General features: G+C 42.0%; 1 protein-coding gene across 7 annotated transcripts in view; it reads right to left on the bottom strand.

Annotated features, from left to right (window-relative positions):
* Window positions 1–16,349, bottom strand: part of PRDM2 (PR/SET domain 2) — a 117,941-nt gene that overhangs the window by 40,773 nt on the left and 60,819 nt on the right. For 6 of the 7 annotated variants that reach the window (XR_010939344.1, XM_067721070.1, XM_067721035.1 and 3 more), the window contains one exon: window positions 3,763–3,873. Coding sequence is in view for 6 of the 7 variants with exons in the window: in XM_067721070.1 (XP_067577171.1) it covers window positions 3,763–3,873 (111 nt within the window). In the remaining variant the exon portion in view is untranslated. Of the gene's footprint in view, window positions 1–3,762; window positions 3,874–7,493; window positions 7,552–9,486; window positions 9,548–16,349 lie in introns of all 7 variants that reach the window. The other variant, XM_067721061.1, reaches the window with a different exon arrangement.

The following is a 16,349-nucleotide window of genomic DNA, read 5'->3' as shown; positions in this document are numbered from 1 at the left end:
TGCATAAGCTCTGAGTCAAGAGCATGTCAGATGTAGTCAAGGAACGGCCAAGAAGTCGTAGAGGCCGTAGGGCGAGTGGGGGCGGTCCATACGGGGGGAGAAAGGAGAGCAGGAGATGAGATCAGCTCATGCAGAGACTTGTAGGCTGTTGGCCTTTACTCTGAGTAAAACAGGGAGCTATCGGAAAGTTCTAACAGAGAAATATATGATCCACTGAAATACAAGAGAATCACTCCAGGTGCTACGAGGAAGACAGAAAACTGTAGGTGGACAAGGGTGGAGGCAACCCTACTATATGCTCCAGGAGAAGAGATGAGAGTGGCTTGGGGAGGTGGTAGGAAGTCGTCAGACTCTGGATTATTTTGGAGATGAAGCTGACAAGATGTGCTTGTTGACTGACTACGGTGGGTGGTGGTGGAGGAGGAGGAAGGGTCAAGGAGGATTCCACAGCAACTGCCATTACCCTGCTCACTAAACTGTATTAGACGGAGAGAAAAGCAAGTCTGGTCTGTGTGCGTTTGTGTGTGTTGGGGGGAAACTAGAGTTTACTCTGGATGTACTGAAGTTTGAGGTACCTTACTTACAAATATCCAAGTAAAGATATTAAGTAGTTATATATGACTCACGGTCCAAAAGAGGCTAAGACTAGAAATGGCTAAGTCCTCAGACTAGAAATGGCACTTGGAGCACAGGTCTGGACGAGGTCACTTGGAGAGCGAATGCAGACAGAAGAGGGGGGATGGCTGTGTCCCCCAGATGACTCCAGTACCCAGGGTTCAGAGGAATGGCCAGGGAGGTATCTGGAGAGCCAAGAGAGTGGCGGCCCTTAAACTAAGGAGGGAGTGATCAGCTGTGTCCAGAACTGCTAATGGGCTGGGTAAGATGGGAGTGAGAACTGAACATTCCATTTGCTACGGTGGAGCTGTGGTGATGGTGACAACAACAGTTTTGGCGGAGTAGTGGGGGCAGAGGCCTCACGGAGTTCAGAAGAGAACAGAAGGAAGGAGAGACAGGGAGACTATAAGCAACTCTCTCAAGTTTAGCTGTAAAGGAAAGCAGAAAAATGGGGGTAGCGGCTAGAAGGAAACACAGGGACAGCAAGGGCCTCTGAGACAGGGGCTGGCACAGAGCGTTTAACGCTGATGGGGATGGCCCACGATGCCGCTTTCTCTACAGGACCACCTAACTCTCTGCTGAACTATACCCCTTTTACTGCAGATACCTCAAGAGTTAAGAATGGGCCTGTAGAAGAAGCAGAGCTACTCTGACTTCTCCTGGTTCTATTAACTGGCTCTCCCCCTATTCACTGGACAAGTATTTACTACACATCAGTACTAGGTGAATAAAGCCACCAAGATCCTTATCCTTATAGAGCTCCACTTTAACAGGAGCGAGGCAAGCAGGCAACATTACTACAATGAATTAATGGTCAAGCTTATGGAAGTACATGGTTAACAAGGTACAGGACAGAAGCACACGGGAGGAACATCCAGCGGCTTGGTTAACTGATCAGGGGAGGCTTCTTAGAGAAAGTACTAAGCAGGCAGAACCTGAAGGACAAGGATAGAAGAGGAAAATCAAGCAGGAGCAATCAAAACATGCAGCACACTGTAAATCAGTGTGGACTTAGCTGGAGGCAACAGGGAGCCATTAAGATATTTTAAAGCAGAAGAGTGCCATTTGGGAGATTTGGCTGCAGTGTGTATCAAGGGGTTGGGGAGAGGCAGAAAACCAATACTGATGCAGTGGCATCAGAAGGGAGAGGTTGGCTACCTACACTGAGAGATGGAAACGGAAAGAAGCAGAAGAGGCAGAAAAAAAAGCGGTCAGATCATGGAGATACGCTACCAGAGTCCTGTAAACAAACTTGGTGACTGCCTGGATACCGGGGACAAGGAAGGGTTTTAAAAGCCAACCTTTTCACACTCTGCACATGCAAGGTATTAATGCAAGCTCAGTGATTCCGTCCTAGTCCTCCTGCTGTTTCCTAGGAATATCGGTCTTCCTTTTTCCCCATCTACCGCTACCATCCACTAGCAATTAAGGTTTCTGCCTCTAAACGGACACCAGCCTTCTTTCCTCCAGACATATTTCTTAAATTGCATGAGGTTTCCTCAAACTGGGAAACCAGTCATTTGATGGTAGTAATGTATTTCAAATTAGGAGCTAACTCCCTTTCCAAATACATTTTCAACAAAGACCCAGCACACTGCTAAAAAAAATCAAAATGAGACAACAGAAATGAAAATAACATCTCTAAGGCTCAAAAATTTCTTTATACAGTTCATTTTTAGCCAAAATCCATGGCTTCTTTTAATGGAAGTATTTTTTCTATGATTGGTAAACAATCCCAGATTTAAAACTGCCCAAAGTAATATGAACCAAAATGTGCACGGCTCTATGAACCAAAGCGTGGCCACACTCGAGGTCTGGTGAGTTTTAAACATAAACAGTGGTTTGGGAAACACAAGGAAGAGTCTGAACTGTTTGCTCAGTAATAGAGACTACTTTCTGAGGACCAAACAGAACGTGCAGGAGAAGCTGACAACCACAAGGTACGGAACCAATCAAATACTGACCAGCTGCACCACAAGCAGGCAAAATATTAAGTATCTTTTTTTCACAGGACCTGATGTTATATCAGGAAAAAATAACTGTCCTGAATTACTGAATGGGAGAGGGGACTGTTGGATTGTTAATTCTGCCACTAATAGTAGTAAGGTTCTTTCGTATTTTTGTCATTGTTCAAACAAACGTCTTAGCAAACCTGCTGTTAGCAGGCAGAACTTTTTTTTATAGGGCTCTGGGAAATAAATTTGTCTATTCTTGCTTCGTAAGATGCCACAGAAAATTACAATCCTTTACGAATGTCATCCCCACAAACAGTGCTAATAAAATGATTATAAAAGGCATTCACAGTATTTTGCTGGGGTTTTTTTTTTTTCTGCAAATGTTTTTTGAAAGAGTCACAGCCTGTATTTTGAAAGCTGCCTGTTTGGGTCACTACGAACTCTTGAGCAAGCCCGGTCTGTTGCATGAATTTGCCACATAACAAATTAAGACACACACCGTCCCCCTCACTTCTACTGGCAAGAGTCTCGACATGGTGTCTCGACGGCACCAGGCACAGGGCAATCTGCCTTCCCAAGTAACATTCAATCCCCGTCTCTGGGAATTCTTACATCGTGGAGGGCCTAGAATATGAATTCTCGGAAGGGGCTCTAAAGAAGAAAAATTTGTGGGGAGAAACATGAAGAGATAAAGTAGGAATTTAATTTCTAAGAAAAAAAACAGAAACTTTTCATTCTATATACTTTTCATTCTGATATATAAAATCAAAGGTGCTTGATATGTTTTAGTGAGCTTTTAATTAAAGTAAAAAACGTAAAGAAAAGTATAGCAAGGTGAGATGTCTACAGAGTAAATACACTGATGTGCTCATCCCAACCCAGCGATGGACTAGTATTGGCACCCCAGAGGCCCCTCCTGTTCCTGCCAGTAAATACAATCACACGGTATGTTTCATTTTATTTTAACCAGGGAATAACTTCATTTTTAACAAGGAAGGTCTTCAATGATTTTTTGAAGGCGAGGTGAGACGTGTAAGGTTCAACTTGCCACATTAAATCCAGGCGACCTTTCTGCTGTTTAACCCTTTATGGTTATTGGATGATTCTCAGAGGGCGTTCCAAGGAGATACAAAGTCAAAGTAACTGGTGGCAATGTATACCCGAATCATACGGGTCCAAAACCCAAGCTTACCTTCCACAGAATCTCTCATATTTGCAGAGGTGGAATCTGGCTCACTTGTCTTCAGCTGTATGTCTTCAGTTTTGTTTGCTTTGTTTTTATTTTCTTGGGATTTCTTCTTCCCTGAAACACAATATTTATTTGTTTTGTTCGTTCAGTCTCTCATTATTATCCTGAATTCTTGGGGACAATTACTAATTCAAACACAGCAAACTGTATATTTCTAGGCAATTATCACCCCAGATTCCTGAAGAAAGACAATGAATATGAATACTTTTAAGTTATGTCAAAGACAAGGAACCCAGAAATCCTGTATTTTTGACAATCTCGAGTAACAGTTCCCCTCCTAGCTATAATAGCTATCAAACTAATATGTAAAATACTCTAAAAAAGTTAACAACACTGATGTAACAGGAAAATTAGATAAGAGCACTAATTTCAACGCCACACAAATAATAGGAACTGGCAGAAGTCTAGATATTTGTAAGAAGCACATTAGAGAAAAATAACATGTTATAACTTGGGCCCTTTTAGTTAAGACATTATTCAGACTTGTCAAAGTAAAACAACAGAAGCAGAGATGTTGCTGAATGGCAAGGGATGCTCCCATGCACCACGGCTCAAATATCAAGTGCACAGTAACTCTGGATAATTCACTGTCAGCCCGCATGGCACTCTGAGGGTCCCAGGTCCAGCACAATTCAGCATTTCATTAACAACTCGCAGAATGAAGTCAGGAAACACTAACTGCATTCCAAGTGACAACACAGTTCAGAAGATAAGACTGAAATGCAACACATATCTGATGAGCTGGAAAAATGAACTAAAGTCACCGAGATATTCAACATGGAAAAACAATTCTCTGTGGAAGTACTAATACTGAAGGCTTGGAAGCTCAGTCTCTTTGGGATTTAGTCAGAATCTGCGACCTTGTTCCACTTTTTCCATTCTACGTTTCTTACTCCTGGTGGCTGTTGGTTTTCCGTTTCAGATTCAGAGTAAGTCCCTTTCCATCTCCCCAAACCTTCCTTCTCTTTCTGCAACGCTCTCCCCAGCCAGGCCCCAAATAGCTCTCAGAGCTGTCCTTTCTCTTTCAGAACAAGCCTCCTGACACCTTTATCGCCGGTCTAGTAAAACGACAAACTAGAAACCACTCAGAGCTTCTGGAAAACGGTATTCTCCTTAACAGAGAATCACTAGAGAGGAGAATAATTAACTAAAATACAGACAACAGATGAAAATGAGGTCAGAGATACAAAATACCACCACTGCAAAGATCGGGATTAGAAACAGAAACATCAATTACAATACAAAGCAAATATTAACCCTAAAAAAATCCCCAGATTTTGATAAATACTTGAGATGCAAACAAGAAAAATAAAGTATAGAGTACTTAATAATCAGCCACTTAATTTGTTAGTCTTAAAAAACAAATTCTAAAATACCATTTTAAATCCCTAACTCTTCAGCCTGTTTAAAAAAAAAAAAAAAAGAAGCTGTTTTTCTGCAATTATATAAAACCTTCACTCGAATTCCTGATAACACACCAATCCGTTCACTTCTAAAGGCAGCTGAAGTGGAACCCAGGACACAAGCATATACTTCACTGGAACCACACACTCTGGTGGAAACAGAAGCTGAGAGTCTGCCTGGAGATGGCCCATTTGAGTCTCCAGGTGGAAGGGTTATAAACCAATCCCCTCTGCAAGGGGCAAGGACATGAATACACCTTTTCATATTGTAAGAAGTAACCTCCTCTTTCAAGTCTTTCTCCCTTTGTCAACTTAATAGCACTTAGCCTAAATCTAATGATGACAAAGGCTCTTGAAAACTACAGCTGTGTTTTAAGGGAATTGGATTCAACCAGTTTTCTTATCCTCATGATGATATATGCCCTTCCTTGTCTGTGATGCCCCGCCCACATCAGACTGCTGGTAGCAAACAATGCAAATATAAATGATTACCTAGCTATTAACATAATTGCTCTAGCAAGTGCAGTTCACGTCTGATGAGGTTCACAGAAAGGGCTCCTAGTGCCCACAGACGCCTGATTCAAAAGTTATATTCAGACAGTTTTTTCCCTGGATCAAAACCCCCAAATTTTTATATCAGTACCACCTCATGTACCCCAAACAGGACAAACGAATGTGACCCTTTTCTTTTTTTTAACTAACCTCTTACTTTCTACTTTGTACAGGTATGAACTTTCGAAATAAGTAAAACTGGAGGTGTAAACCCTACCTCTTACGCATAAACCTTAAATACTTTTTTTTTAAAGTCACACTGTAAAATATAATAGAAAAACAGATGTCAATTTGTTGTAATACAATCCCTTGCAAAAGCAATTCAAAAAATTTCCTGAAACCTATCAAGTGCTATATGAACCTGGTAGCAGGTTGTACAAAAAAAATAAACTGGCCTATATGTATAAATAGACTATTAAATAAGTAAAATTTCTAGATTTACATAAAGCAAAGCACAACTTGAACAGTACCTTTCATTAATATGTACTAAGAATGAAATCATATAACTAAAAGGTAAAAGTGCTATTTTTAGTTTTATTCCCTGCATAAAAGAATATTAGAACACCTAGCTGATACTGAATGTCAAATGCCTTATTTTTAGACTCTCCAAACCTAAGCAGTGAGAAGCTGCACCACCCTCAGATCCCCCCACCCCCGTGCCACCCCTGGTATCCTCTTTCAACACCAGGACCAGGAAAGCCTGATCTGCGCCCTGGGAAGACACGCCACTTGCGGGACATGTGCATTCTACTCGGAGGACAAACAAGAGTACCCACCACAGGCTGCTACAAGCGTCCCGACCACAGCACGCCTGACATCTGGGGAGATCACTCGCTGCTGTGGGGCTGTCTGAAGCATCAGAGGACGCTCAGAAGCATCACTGACCTCCACCCACTAGATGCCAATAGCATGCCCCCCCTTCTACCTGTGACGAGCAAGTGTCTCCAGACGTGGCCTAAGTCTCACCCGAAAGGAGGGAGGGGCTGTCTCCCTACGTTGAGAACCACGGGGCTAAACCGATACGGGCTCCACAGTCTACATATTTATAAACATGTTTTAAGTATTCGAGTGACACTAGTACGCCAATTCTAAAAACCAAGAAATGGAACAATCAAATTTACCTCCTGAGTGCCTCTGGTGAACACTGACAGACTTAGTTTACGATGAAAATGAGTCTATCATGAATCTAATCATCACTCATTCATGGAATTGAGATTATGTGATACATAAAGTGATTTTCTCAATCTTTATCAGAATCATCTAATACCTGAGTTACTTCCCATTAGGAGTGTAGACTAGAGATGAAGGGGCTACTGAAATCACCTGTCCTACCTGCTATTTTTTCTGAGAGAAACTGAAGACCAGGTTTCCAAGGGGACTGACCGATCAATCTATGACAGAAGTCTGAACCCGGGTATCCTGACTCACACTTAGGTATGCCGAGTGTCACTCACAAAGCCAAATATTGTAATAACACCCGGTGGCACCTGCTATATTTCCTTAAATCAATACATTTTCCCCCCGATACTTGGTTTTCGTTCTATATGCAATCAAATTAAAAGAAAACAAAACCAAAAACAACTCATAACCAAAAACAACCTGTAAGGACTTTTACAAAGGGAGGGAGATGTGTTAGTTCCTGTCTGTGAGGCAGGAGGTGCCTGGAGAACTGGTCCGGCAGAGCCGCTGGGAGCCTGGTAAGTACACGTGTGCACTTACCCTCAGGTTCCTGAAGGGTCCTACATAGAGGCTCTGCCAGCTGCGTGCTCCAGATGGTCTAAACAAGAAAGATACAGGAATGAAACACAAGGAAAGTGGAATGCAGACAATGACAAAGAACATAATGAAGGACAGGACAAAACTTCATGTATGTAAGGAAAAGAAATACACACATAAAGATGAAGAAAACTGAATGAAACAGAAGGAAAGGAGCAGTTATCCACTGCAGCAAGGTTCTCCCCCCACCACCCTCCCCCAAATAATAATCTTTGGTTCTTAGTTGGGGATCGGATGTGGTATACTTACTCTCAGGCCTATCCCATGCCCATGTTGTAAAACTGATGCCCTTACCACTTAAGTGCCATTCCGCTAGACGGCCCGAAAGTCCCAATCCATGCCTCTCATTTTACAGACCCCAAGGACCACAGACATGAAGTCATCTGCCGGAGGTCACACAACTGAAGTATCTCTGGAGGAGTCAGAATTAAAACCCAACCACGACGATACCGAAAGTGCTCTACTACATAAAATTAGTTCTTCAGAACAATAATGCATAATATAAACATTCTTTACAAAGCACTTTATATCCATTATTTCACTCGTTTTCAACGGCAAATGAAAGTAAAGTGATATAAAGACTTTCATTACATCTAAAGAAAAGGAATGATCAAGTTGGAATGGAGATTTTTTTCCAGTTCAATTTTATCTTATGCCAGAAGCAAGTTATCAGTCAACAGCACGGAACCCCAATCTGAGCAAATATGTTCAATAATATCAATAAAATTGGATTTTCTAGAGAAACAGCTACCATATAGAGAAATCAGACAGCCACAATGACTACATTTTAAAGACAACAAGTGGCATCATGCTGCTGGTGCCTGCAACGCAAGGTGCAAAACCAAAACCGCCTAAAGCATCACATGAATAATTTAAGTTCTGGACTATTTTCTACTCTTCTGATGAGCTAGACAGACACCAGGAAATTCTAAAGAATAATGTTTCAGTTAAAAATGTTCAGGCATCAGAGAGAATGCAAAATTCTAGAAGGCCTGCTCAAGTTACATTAAAAATTCATCACAACAGTGAAGGCTCATGCATTTGGTGATTGAAATGAATTAAATTTAGAACCATATGTAACTCTACGTGCACTGCCTGCCTCCTCACTGGGGAGCTACCCCACTCTGAAGCTTAAAATCAGAATTCAGTATCAGTGCACGGAAGCAGGTCCAGCCCATCTTTGTCTGGGGAGCTTACCGTCTTACTCAGATGCAAAGATGATTCCAAACCAGGCAAGACCCACAATCACACCATGAAAGGTCATCAAGGAAATAGGCTGACCTGAACAGGGACCAACCCTGACCCCCCAGAGGGTGGGTGTGCCTGCTGCCTCCAGTTCCTCACTCACTCAGCCCTTCATCCCTGCAACGGAACTTTCATCCTCTCTTCGCTACCGGAACTCCACTCGGAAGGTTACCTCTGATCTTGTAATCACAAAACCCCTAATTTCTTTATCTGCCCCCAAGTCTCTCTTTGGCATTTGACAGTCTGATCAGTTTGATGGGCTTAACATCTTAAAATCCCTCTCCCGAGACTTATGACATTACCATCTAGACTGTCCTCCTTCTGTGACCATTCTATGGCAAAAATCTTTCTCTTCTTTCTATCTTGAAATGAGAGGCTCCCACATAGGAAATCTGAAGACTGGAGGCATGCTTTCACACAAGGTTGAAGAAAGGCTTCAACAAAGTATTCAGCTAAGCAGAGGATACAGATCTTAGAGATGACAACAGACATGGAATAATGGAATTAATGGGCTGTATTAAAAGGTAAGAGAGAGAAGAACCCTAAGATTTGAAGCAGAAAGAGCCCTGAAGACGGTTTAACCAAACGTCACAAACACACTTCTCTGAGCTTTCTCTCATTTACAAGAACTGCCTAAAATCTCACAGCAAGTTTGTAGTAAAACTGGGACTTTTATTCCCATCCAACTCACCATTCTATCCACCGTGTTCTAACAGCCTTGTTAGTGACACTTTGTGGGTTCCAATTTCACCCTTGAAAAGAATTAACAGTGCCATATGCATTTCAGGCAAGTCTGAGAAATTCATCATGAACGTACAAAGTCATTATGCATCTTTTTCAATATCTGAAAGGCAAGGGAGTGGTTTTCACGACAGCAAGCCCCAAACAAGATGAAAAGCTTAACTGGGGAAAAAGCATAAAGTTCATGTTAAATGACTTCTTTATAGGATTAAAAAAAAAAACCCACAAACAAACAAGATCTCTAGCAGATCAGGTAGTAAGGAAGGGGAACCAATGGACAACAGCAAAACTGTTAGCTGAAAGAATGGCCAAAATGATGCTGTGTGAGCTCCTTGAGGGTGGTCAGAGTTAGACCTCAGCACTGTTTCGCATCTGGCAGTGGTTTAACATTCTGCAGTGGGTGTGATGAGTAGAGGGAAAAGAAGCTGGAAACGGATATACAAAACTAGGTTTTCCACGAAGAGTAACAGGTCATTTCAATAATCTTCATTTTTTTTGTTGTTTTTTTTTTTTGTTTTCGGGCTGTGCCACGCGGCACGTGGGATCTCAGTTCCCCGACCAGGGATCGAACCTGTGCCCCCTGCAGTGGAAGCGCAGAGTCTGAACCACTGGATCACCAGGGGAGTCCTTTCATGTATTCTTTAAAAAAAAAAAAAAGAAAAAGATACTGAGTTTACTACCCTGGAAATCATCAGAAGGAAACCTGTGGCAGCAGGCCACACGTGAGAAACTGCAACCAGAAAGGCTTCCCTGTGTAAAGGTCGACAATGTCACCACACACGCAAGAACGTGTTTATCAGATGATCAGAAGTGGCCGTTACAACTGGCCAAGGTGAGACCAGTGGGTAAACAAACCACTTGTGGCCTTAGCCCCATCAGTTCGCTGTGTTTCAAAGAGAGGAATTTAAAGCAATAAGATGCTGCAACAGTTGGTTTTTACGAAAGTGATAACGCTATACATTTTCTACAGATTTTTTTCACACAGAAAATAACCTTGAAATGTACCTGGTAGTAAAAAATTCTGTTATGCTGCTTGGGCAAAATTTCAAATCTTTTTCTGTAGTTAAACTCCTCACCAAGAGCTGTCTGCAATCCCGGAGGCAAATTATAAAAATAAAACCTCTCTGGTTTTAAGTTGCTCATAGTATTAAAACAGGACTCTAGGCTTTGCTTCAACAGAAACAATGGAACAAAGTTCTGGATTTTTCAGCACTGCAGATCACAGTATAAATTCCTGGAATGCTTGCAGCCCGAGTGAGGGATTGGGGGGGGGCGGGGGAGCGGGGCACAGTCTTTGCTGCTGTGGAGGCTCTGGCTCCCTGCCTCTTCCAAATGTCAGGCTGATGGAAGAACAGCGATCACATCTGAAGGGAGCTTTTAATTTCTTTTTTTAAAAAAGGCTTTTAGTGGCTTTGACTGGATAATTCCAAACACTAGAAATGGTTCCCCAAATAAACTTCAGTAAATTCAAATTAAGAAAGCTTCAAATTTCCTTACACTCTTGGGAACCTCAAAAAGTCTTGTGGCATAAACAAAATGTTAGAGACTAATTAAATACCTCTGAAACTTAAACAAGCTGCTAGCCTGTTCTGTTTTACAATCATCTTAATTTCTCAAGTTCTTCTCATGCATTTTCAGTAGCCTTTATTTTACAGGAAAAAAAAATGTATCTAAAGTCTGAAAACCTTACATATAAAAAGTGAATTGGCAACAGCAAAGTAAAGAACTTAATTCAAAGTTCAGGTGTCAGTCCCCTGTGGCCAAACAAACCAGGCCTGGGAGCTGTGCAGGGAAGTGGTCTGTTACAAGTGCCTGCGACCCTAAAACACAGGGGACAGCCACACCCTCGAGAATTGGTCAGTTTCAGCAAAAGGAAAGTCTATTTTCTCCTCCCAAAGCCCATGATAAGTTTTACAATGCTATACCCTGATGAATTAATTATAAAACTTAGTTTAAAAATACTTTCAGGAAGTAAAATCTAGATATAAATCTGAGGCAACACAATTGCAACATGTAAAATTCATCCTTTACATTTGTATACAGAAATGCCCACAGGAACAATGGTCAAGCCATAACACCAATTAATAAAATCAGGCTAAAATTTATCCACAGATGTAAACCAAAAGGATCTGCATTAAGATGTTGGCAGGTGGCTCCTGGTGACAAGATTATTGATGAGGGTAGGATACCTGTTTCTCCATCTGTTTGTATTTTCTAATTTTTCTAGATGAACATTTGGTTACATGCTGCAAAAAAATAAATGATTTTTTAAAAAGAAATACCTACAAAAGCAAAATTAATGAGACAAGAGAAAATGTTTCTTTTGGCTGAGATTAACGTATGCAATTTTACATCAGTACAGTGTGGAAAAGGCCTCAACTTTCCACTTTGCCTGCACAGCAAAAAGTACTGAAGTGGGGCATCCCTGGTGGCGCAGTGGTTGAGAGTCCGCCTGCCGAGGCAGGGGACGCGGGTTCGTGCCTCGGTCCGGGAAGATCCCACATGCCGCAGAGCGGCTGGGCCCGTGAGCCATGGCCGCTGAGCCTGCGCATCCGGAGCCTGTGCTCCGCAATGGGAGAGGCCATAACAGTGAGAGGCCCGCGTACCGCAAAAAAAAAAAAAAAAAAAGTATTGAAGTGTTTCTCTTTTCCATCTCCTACCTGTACCCCGCAGCAGTGTCCAGAATGCACTCTCCCCAGGAACACCAAATCCACAACAGAGATACAGTGACATTTGGGGTTTAAAATACATTTGACCCTTGAACAGCCCAGGGGGGTTCAGGACATTGACCCTCTACAAAGCTGAAAATTTCTGTATGACTTGTAGTCAGCCCCTCGTATACGCGGCTCCTCCCTAGCTGGGTTTCTGCATCCTCGGATTCAACCAACCTCAGATCACTGAGTACCGCACTATTCATTACTGAAAACCATCCGCATATAAGGGGAACCCTGTAGTTCAAACCCATGTTGTTCAGGGTCAACTGTATTCATAACAGACATTATTAAATAGCCCTAACTGCTTAAGCATTCACATTACCACTGTGAGCCTTTTGGTATATATCCTTCAGTTCTCTTTGCCACGCACCACATTACTTCAAACAAAAAATTGATTTGTCTCCTCCTTTTGAAAAGCCACACACCCCCTATTCTTTTTCTTGTTTCAATGTACTTGGTTACCATACCCATAATTATTTAAGTCAAAAATCTAACTTAAACAATCACCCTGAGTACCTCCCAGGTATAAGCTGAGGGTCAATGTCTTGGCAGTCAACTCTGATCACCATGAGAGTCTTGTTCACTAGCTTTTATTTTGCTTCTCCTAAAATGTAAAAATTTGGCAATGGCATTTGAATATGACACATTTTGGAAGAGGTTTAAGCAATTCATTTATAAACACAAAAGAATTTATAGCTACTACACTACCAAATCACTGGGATCTACCATGAAATGAGACGCTTTTATTCCAGTATAATTTTTAAGATTCTTCATCACTATCGCTAAATGAGCTCATTCCCTTCTGTTCAAGACCTCAACTGTCCTCCAGCCCCTTTCACGCCTGCAGATGCGCCTCTATCAGAGCGTATGAAATGACACATCTCTGCTCCCATCGGAAAAGAGGCTGGAGCTCTCCAGGGCTTAGGCATGTAGCCGGGGTAGCACAAATTCACCCCTCTGACTAACTCAAAACTGCGGAGGTTGTCTTTCAGATTCAAGAAGCAGAGAAGGAACTAAAATGTATTGTATTCTCTTCACAAAGCAATTATTTCTAAAACCACAAGTTACATATAAATTCAATTCCAGATTTTTTTCTCTTACAGACCTCCACCTAAAAACAAAATCCTACTAGCCTATTTAACAACTCATCTCATCCTCACATGTATTAGCCTTTATCAGACTACTATGAAAATTTACCCCAAGCTCATTATTCTTGCTAGATAAAAAAATTTTCCGCTACGTACTTTGTGAAGTTTCTGGAATAACAGTGAAGTAGAAGTATTCTGATCATTTTCTTGGGTGCTTATTACCTACAAGGCACTTTGTTGAGAGCTATAAGGGAACACATACATATTACTACAAAGATGTCTGCCCCAAAGATATTTTAAATGGAAGTTATATGTCTAACTTTGTGAAAAGCAATCCCCTTTGCAAAAAAGGCCCTACTAATGTCAACAAGAAGCAAATCTTGAGTGGAAAAAATGTTCCAGAAAATGTGTATTTCATTAAAAATATAAAGAAGGGAATGAAGGAGGGAGGAAGCTGGCAGGAAGGATGGGGATGGCAGAGAGAGAGGGAGGAAGGGGGGAGAGTGGGGGGGGAGGGGGGGGAGAGAGGGAGAGAGGGAGGGGGAGAGAGAGAGAGAGAGAGAGAGAGAGAGAGAGAGAGAGAGGGAGAGAGAGACTGGGGGTGGGGTGATGTAAATAACCATCCAGCCAGGTACAGTGAGGAGGCTCAGGGAATTGCTAGTAACCAAGCTACAAGCTACAGCCCACAGCCACGGGGCTCCAGCTCTGCTAGCAGGCTCCGGCACTGAGATCACAGCCTTTTAGAAACACTACATCTTACTCGGTGCTCTCCAAGGATTATCCCACAGGGTCCCGAACTGATGCTGCTTCTCTCTTTTGCCAGTGTAGAGGTAAAATAACGCCCTCAGGCAACGAAGAAGTCCAGGAGGAAGAGCTCGCAAAAGGATGAGGATTTGAAACACAGCTGCCTCCTAGGCCAGTGTCCACGCTGGGAGAAGGGGTCTCACTCTCAATCCAGTCACTCACTTCACCTGCCCCCAAACGTTCCTGTGTCACCAAGGTCACACATCTTCCCTGCAAAGAGCTGACCCCAACTAAAGGGAGACTCGGACTGGGCTCTCCCCGCTCTCCCTCCCTGGTGTTGGGGTGGCATTCTGAATAAAATAGGTCCCCAAACGACAATAGCCCACAAAACGGAAATTCACAGAACTGAAATTATATTGCGCAGCCATGGGCCAAGACATGATTAAGGAGAAGTAATCTTGTTCAGAGCAGAGGGGAACTAACTATGATACATACTGGTGATAACTACCTGATACTGTCCTAGGGAAGGGAACATGAGATAACGTGCACAAAGAACTAACTTTGCACAGTGGCTGACAGACTCGATAAATGGAATCAATTGTGCGGATTACGCACAGTAGATTCTACTAAACAAATTACAGAAATCCCACGCCTACAAGTCTAAATTGTCAGCATATGTTCCTTCTTATGAAGACAATAACATTCTGCTTCCCTAACAAATCCGAATTCATCCATTTCTTTTACTCATTTGTTCTACATCGATTCACAGGATCCCACCCAGATATCATTACAGAAATGTACAAGTCCAATGAGGACAGACGTTTAATTGAGATAAGAGAGAATTATGTCAAACACTCACTAACATCTCTATTAATATATATAAATGCTCTAACAGCGGAAGTTGCGAGTATACGTCAATTTTTAAAGTCTGTAATCCATTGATTTTACAGCTTCTAAAGAACACTCTGTCCTTATTTAAGTTAAGCATACTAGTTCACTTTACTGGTTCCTAATCCTTTCGGGAAGGAATCTTAGACCTCTTTGAAAATCAGGTAGCACCTAAGGCTCCTCTCCCCACACAGTCACGAAGAGCCGTAAACACAACATCTGGGGCTCAAGGATACCTGTGTTACTATGAAGTCAAGTTGTGAGTTCACGTAAATATGCATCTTGACAGGAGTACTCCTGTGTGACCCTGAAAAAGAACCCCGACTCCTCAGACTGCTCAATAAAAATACTGCACAGATAATCAGGACATTTAATAAGTACAATACATAATAAATAAAACTGACATTGTCAACTTAAATAGTAACTTCTCCGAAGAGAATGGCTCTTTCACACTTTAGTTTTGCCCTGAATTCATATCCACAAAGATGTAAAATGTCAAGATTTCCTAATCTGTCATAAACAGCACTGAAATAGCTCCCACACAGTTACCTTCAAGGATGTCTGATAGTTTACTATCTAAGAAAATGTATCCAAAATTCATCCAAAATCTCACCTGCATAAAATTTCGTTGTAACAGTAGAGTCACGAGTGATTTGGATCACATAAAGGTAAGACAGAGAAACAGGAAGACAGTAAGCCCTTCATTTGGGCAGCAAGCAAATAGTGAGACGTTTACTTCTGCCTATGCAATAAATCAAATTCCAAGAGTTCTCTAATCCACCAACCTGTGTGATCACAGGTGTCCTAGTTGGGGTAACTAGTGAAACAAGACAGCTTTTAAGATAGAAGCAGATCTCCAGCAACTGAGGAATTCTCTAGTGTCCCAATGTGTATCTAGTTACAGATCCAAAGAGGCTCTTTACTCTCACCTAATTTGTAATCTATACTTAATTCATTCCATGTTGCCAAAGCAAAATATATGGATTTTTTAAAGAAGATATTGAAACTGTTCATTTCTGTTTTTTTTTTTAAATCCAGAAGTGCCACGATAGGCCAAAGAACAGGCAGAGTTACCACAGAGCTAATTCTGCCGGTGGCCACCAATTACAATGAAGTGGACCAAGGTCGGTGTGCCACACATGCTCCTGTGAGGCTCTCGCTTAATGTTCAAGGCAACCCTACACTGTAGGTGTTACCCTCATCTCACAGACAGGTAAACTGAAGATCAGAACGTGTAGAGTAATCCACCCAAAGTCACATGCTGGTAGCTGGTGGAGCTAGGATTCAGATCTGGCCTTGTAACTCCAAGGCTCTGTTCTAGCATGCCACAATAAATCCACACATCGTACATCTCCCAGCACTCAAAGGTTTAGCTGGCT

The sequence above is a fragment of the Pseudorca crassidens genome, chromosome 2 (assembly GCF_039906515.1).
Source record: "Pseudorca crassidens isolate mPseCra1 chromosome 2, mPseCra1.hap1, whole genome shotgun sequence".
NCBI classification, from domain to species: Eukaryota; Metazoa; Chordata; class Mammalia; order Artiodactyla; family Delphinidae; genus Pseudorca; species Pseudorca crassidens.
Note: the sequence above shows the minus strand (reverse complement) of the source record. Positions and strands in the feature narration are given on the sequence as shown.